Genomic DNA, 6,000 nt, shown 5'->3' with positions numbered 1-6,000 from the left:
GCTTGGCCACACCACACAGGGGAGGTCAGCCTTGCTAGAAAGCAAGGTTTGGGTAAAAACATCCAAGTTGATGAATGAATGTATCTGCATCCTCATTCACGAGGTTGTAAGGCAGCTACAGCCTTCACAGAACAGCTACGGCATGCACTGAAATTGGCAGAGCTTGTAAAATCTGATTGTGGGGAGGGAAGGGGAAATCATTGGGTTTGAGTCATAAGAGGTTTTGATATAATCTAAGCTTCATCATCTCCGAAGAAACAGCTCACTCCCTGGACTTGTATCAAAAAGCTTTGTGCGGCCCTGATAATACAATAGCAGGGAACAATTCCTAGCACTGAAGATTACAAGATCTTTATATCAGCTGCTCTCACACTGCAGCTTCCCTCGCATTACAACACCTGATGGGTACTCCAGGTTTATGGCTTGTTCTTTGGGGATCCATGACTCTGAAAGGAAGCAGATAGAAGATTTGCAGAGGTTTTTATACTCTACCAGTACAGCTAAAAGAAATTTTGCTGCCTCAGGGATAAATAATGTCGATCTACCTGCCTTGCCCTGCCTGAGGTTTTCACCGTCTCACCTGCTGTGGGAGTCAGAGAGGCTGCAGCTCTGTGGCAGGTGAAAGAAGGAAAGCAGGAGGGCTCGGGGTAGTTCTGCCTTCATGTCCTTGGCTGAAAACACAAGAGCCAGCTGATGCCTGCAACACCAGAGTCCCTGCTTCTGTGCCCAGAGCCCCGCTCATGAAGAGGAACTGAAGACCCACGAGCAGAGCCTAAACTCAGCTAAGTATGAACTTTATTCCTACCTCAGCTCCTGAGGCTGGCGAGGACTTTTTATTCCAGGTGACGTTTGTTTCTGGAGAAGGAAGCACGTATCAGCAAGAGGCAGGAGTCTACTTTGTCACACACCCCATGGGTCTGCCGAAAGTAGCTGAGTGGGAGAATTTTTGACACCTCCCTGTGCTGGAGTAAACCCAAACGTGCAGGCCAAGACTCCTGCAAGGGCCTCCTCCAGGGAGGCACAGGAACAGCACAGCCAACCCTGCCCCTCCACCAGGGCTGCTCTCCAGCACTCCCGCAGCCCCCGCTAGAAGCTGAATTTGCAAAGGGCACAGGGATGCACGGGGCTGGCAGCGGGGAGGGAAAGGTGAGCTAAGGTTGCTGCCACTACGGCCCAAATGAAACAGGGCGAGCGGGAACAGTTTCAGAGAAGCACTGGGAAAAAAAAAATAAAAAAATACAGTGTGCATGTTGTAAATGCCCCCCTTACTGTCTCTGTTCTGCTCTTACAGGAATGGATGTAAGAAAACCTACTTTGTGGAAGGAGGCCCAGTGGAAGCCACAAGCAGAAGGTGTAACTGATGCAGGTCGCACTTGGCACAGCCACTTCCACTTGCCTGCGTACCAGAAAATATTGATTATGCCTGCCACCACAGAGCAGCAGCGCCAGGGACAGTGGGGTGAGCCCCTGCATTACCGCCACAGCCCAAGAATAAACAGCCCATCATAAAAGGTGACACCAGGCTCGAGTTTCTGTGCCTAGTCCCGGGGAGCCTGCAGCACTAGACAGAAGGTACCTGCGGTGCTTTCCCTGAGTAGGCAGGGCATCCGCTTGGCCTTGTCAGAGCTAACGAGCACTTCTGACATGCCTGCAGAAGACCTGCCTTCAGGGTGGCAGCCCCGCGGGCCCAACGTTCCTACTTTTTGAGTCAATTCCTTCCTGTCACGCCAGCGCCAGCTGTTCAGCTGCTCCCCTCAGTGAATTTGCTCGGCAAACAGCCGCCTGGCAAAGAAATCGCTCTGGTGATGGAGGCTGGGGCGTTCACTGCCTTTGCTGCAGCAGCGACTGTCACCGTGCTCGTGGTTGCTCTTCGCCTTAAAGCATGGCTACTGGCAGCAGGCACATGCCCACCTCCCAGCACGCAAGCCTGTGTGCACAGCCTGTAATAAACGTGAAATATCTTCTGTGACTGAGGCCAGCTGTGCTCGCAACATGCCCATGAGGGCCACCGGGCTACCACCTAGTGGAAAAATGACTCCCCCTCCGGTGCTCAGACACTCTCAGAGGCACTCTGAGGTTGCATGGATGGCTGCAGACCCACGACAGGGTATTTTCGAGCCCTCAGCAAGCAGATGGAGCTTTGCGATGGGTTCCTCCCAGCCAAACTTCCTGCGGGGCTGACTAGTTTCCAGGAGCATTAACCAGCCCGCTGACCACGGCCAAATGCCAGGTGGCTGGGAAGAGCCCTGGAACAGCCCTCGTGACGAGTGTCTTGTCCTGGCTGCCAGCACCTCGCACCGTATGGGTCAGCTCTCAGGCAGGGAGGCCTGGCTGCAGCCTGGGGGTGTTGCTGGGTCCCCAGGAGCACCCAAGACAGCAGAGCCTCTAAGTCTCCTGGCTCTTTGTGCTCTCACTTCTAATCAGCATACAAGCAGGAGATTTGTGTCTGTGTTTGCTTCACGGCACAGCCATTACCCAAACTGACACTTGCAATTCAGACCAGAAGACAAGTGGAAAGGAAAACGGGGAAACAAGGGGAAAAATAACCCTCCGCACAGCAGAATAGGCATCACTGTATGCAAACCAGCAGCTCCAGCTGCAGCTTCATGACCTCTTTAAGCTGATCTAACTCTAGGCTGTCACCGAAACAATCAGCCCTATCCTTCCTGCCTGCCCTCTGTCACGAGCCGGACCGGGAAATCTGTCTGAATTTATTCTTCAGTTCTTTAATCAGGTTCATTTTCATTTGGATCAATTACTTCGTTTGGCTTACTGCTCAGCCCGCCCAAGCACTGGCAGAGGAGGCAGCAGGGGGCATGGTCAGAGGCCGCGGCTTGCACCGAGGTTAGCTAACAGCTATTGTCTTCCAGCCACAGCCTCACAGCGTGCCAGTCTTAACCTGCCTCACGCAGTCTGCCTCACGTTTACAAGGCTTGCAAAAAGCGTAGCCACTTCCAGAGAGATTCAAATGCATACGCCACATTGGCAACATATAAATCAGCGATCTGCCCAGACTGATTTGATTTATGCTTTTGTCTGCGAGATGCTTATGTGAGACATGAAATGAAGCTATGACTTTGCAGACTCTTAATGAGAGTACGCGCGTGAGACGAACAGCTGGCAGCTGAGTTAGAGCAACCAAAAAAAAAACCACCCAAGGGTTTCCTGTGTCCTTAAACAGGACTTACCTGCTGCATTTTATTTTATTTCCAAGAAATACGTACAGTTGGAGAATAGAGCTAAGGCTGTTTTGGCCCCATGATGTCTGAACAACAGCCTCCAAATGCAAATTTCAGTCACAGCATTTAATCTGCAGCAGCAGCGCCCTCAGATCCCTGGATGGGATTTTGGCACCCAAGTCTGTTCATTTATATTTACGTTCCAGAAATGGAGGTTGGTTCAAAGGAAGCCGGAAGGTGGGCACAAAGACTGGAACATTTATCACTTCATCACGTGGCATGGTGCTTAGTCCTTCTGGAAAGATCAAGTCTCTTCGTAGTTAGCAGCTGGGCCAGTCCGTTCATCAGCATCATAAATATGGTCAGAGACATCACCAGCACGTAGTGGCTAATGCTGCAAGGGAGAAGCAGACAAAAACAGAGAAATGCAGGTTTGTGAAGTAGAAAGAAATGACTTATTCATCTGATTTTTATTTATTTATTTTTTAAACTAGACCTAGTACAACACTTTACATATGCTACTCCAGGAAAACTACTACAGCAGCACTACCAAGTAAAAAAAACAAAGTCAAGTCTGCGGCAAAATAAAAAGGTGGGGACAACAGAAATCACAGCTGAATGTGTACCAAGTGAATAAGAGGTACTGGGGTTACACAGATACATATAAATATATATATTTCTTCATCCTAGTGGGTAATTCAATGTAAGCAACAAACCACTGTAAGATTGCAGTTTGCTACAGACTGATCATGCAGAATTTAGGGAGAACTTGCCCAGAAGTAGGCATTTCTTTGTAACAAGACAAATCAGATATGTAGGTCAGTCGAGCTGCAATTTTCTAGAGAAAGCACTTCTCCAGCAATAAGCAGCTTTAAGGAAATGAACACTTTTTTCACTTAATGTTTCTAGAAATCATCGATTTCACTGCTGTGGTAACACAGGGATTCAAAGAGATTAAACAAATTAGTTCAAGAGTGGTTAATAGACACGGTAGGAAGATACAATTTCTGGGTTGGGAAGACCTCAAGTCACTAGTAATTTAGCACACACACAGATTGTTCTCCACTTGCTCAAACTCTCACATTACTTCCTCAGGTACCTGATGCTCACTAGCGGTAAGGACAGCAATTGGTTCAGACTGAGATTTCACCTAGGAGATTCAGCATCCTGTCTTCAGTGTTTCAAGCTGGTTGTTAATATAACCACTAAGAAATTAGGATTTTTCCAAATCATGGCATTTCAGACTGGAGTTTCAGATGAAACGTTTGTCTGCATCACAACATCCAGTCACCAGTGCAGCTGGTTTTTTGTTGTTTTATTTTTTGTTGTCCTTTTCCCCAGGACTACTGAAGACACTGACATTACTCTGACACGAGAGGTGTTCATATCTCCTGATGAACCCCATCTCCGCTATTTCAAAGCAGATGGTTCCTTAGGACGCGTGGGGTAACTTCAGGCTTGATGAAGCCTGAGTTTATTTAGAAAAAAAAGGATCGCAAGGAGTACTTGCAGGTTTAATGATCTGGAATTTCTGCCTGAGGACCCATTCCGTTTGACAGTTTAGCCACGGAAGAGCAGTAAAGCTTGTAACCGATGCTATCAATCCTCACGACCCCGAGATGGTGACAATCTTGGCACTGGCATGCTGTAATTTAGTTCTGCGAAGCGTATAAGCACTGCCTCTTAACAAAGCTTGCCCACTAACCATTGTGAGAGAATAAAAGTCATCCAAAAGTTCACTAATGATCAGGAGCTCTCCCACAGCCAGGATGCAAGCAACCACAGGAACTCGGCTGAACAAAATGGGTGGAGAGCACTGAGAGGGACCTGACTCACGCTACAAGATTTTTCTGTTTCCATTGAGACTGATTATAACCTTTTCAGAAATACCTTGCTCAAAATACACACATTTAAGGAATCGTTTACAAAAATCCACCGGTGCAAATGGGCTCCCACCACAGCAAGAGTAACCCCTTCTGTGCAACTCCCACCTGTGTGCAGTGTAACTGAAAACGTTCCCTGCTGTGAACACAGGAAGGTTGAATTTATCAGACAGGAGCCATATTTCCTTCCCTACAAGTATCTCCCTCTCTAGCACAAGCTAAGCAGAGCAGCACGGCTACCAGAGCCGGCCTCCTGCTCTGTCTCCGTGGGGAATGTACAAATCCACGCAACGAGGGCATGAAGTCAGGCACAAAGCACACTTTCATCTGGTCGCTGCACTTCGGACTTCGCAGCCCGCAGTGAATTTATGACCCAAAGATTACACAACTCCCTCAAGAGCAGCCCTTGGAAGTCCACCTGGGTGTGTTGCAGACTCTGTCCGAGTTTCAGTGCTCCGTGCGAACGGACGTAATGCTGCCAAAGTCAAACCCGAGCCGCAGCTGTTTTCGTGGTGTAATGTGTCCTTGTACGAGCACCCCAGGTGCAGCAGTTTGCCGAGCTCTTAGGAGAACAGCCACCCTGATGAACAGCTCTGTGGCTCAATGGCTCATGCATTTCTGGAAACACCTCAGCTTTCCCACTCACTTGGCACCAGAACTGTCGTTTCTCATATACAGTAGCAAGAATACTTTTACTCCAGCTCTGAAAGAAAGCTTGAAAATGCAGAATCTGAAAATGAGAAGTCAGATGAGGACCCTACCTTCACTCTTACAGACAGCCTGAGAGAGACAGTCATCTGAGGCTTAGCCATTGCTGAGGACTCCTGCCATCAGTGTAGTGCTTCAGCAGACATCTGACTTCCCCCCATCCTGAAAGAAGCTTTACCAGATGTGGGTGCTCATCCATTATTTGGGGAGATAAAGAGGGGCTTTCTCAA

At 48.6% G+C, this 6,000-nt stretch overlaps 1 protein-coding gene across 6 annotated transcripts in view; it reads right to left on the bottom strand.

The window, feature by feature from the left end:
* Nucleotides 1-3,161: 3,161 nt before the first annotated feature.
* The window catches only part of PIGN (phosphatidylinositol glycan anchor biosynthesis class N), a 105,265-nt gene continuing 102,426 nt past the window's right edge, over nucleotides 3,162-6,000 (bottom strand). For 5 of the 6 annotated variants that reach the window (XM_072034992.1, XM_038175620.2, XM_038175619.2 and 2 more), the window contains one exon: nucleotides 3,162-3,573. In XM_072034992.1, the coding sequence (XP_071891093.1) occupies nucleotides 3,450-3,573 (124 nt within the window). In that variant the 3' untranslated portion in view covers nucleotides 3,162-3,449. The remainder of the gene's footprint in view (nucleotides 3,574-6,000) is intronic. The other variant, XM_038175621.2, reaches the window with a different exon arrangement.

The sequence above is a fragment of the Anas platyrhynchos genome, chromosome 2, assembly GCF_047663525.1.
Source record: "Anas platyrhynchos isolate ZD024472 breed Pekin duck chromosome 2, IASCAAS_PekinDuck_T2T, whole genome shotgun sequence".
NCBI classification, from domain to species: Eukaryota; Metazoa; Chordata; class Aves; order Anseriformes; family Anatidae; genus Anas; species Anas platyrhynchos.
The sequence above is the reverse complement of the archived record's forward strand: the minus strand, read 5'-3'. Positions and strand labels throughout refer to the sequence as shown.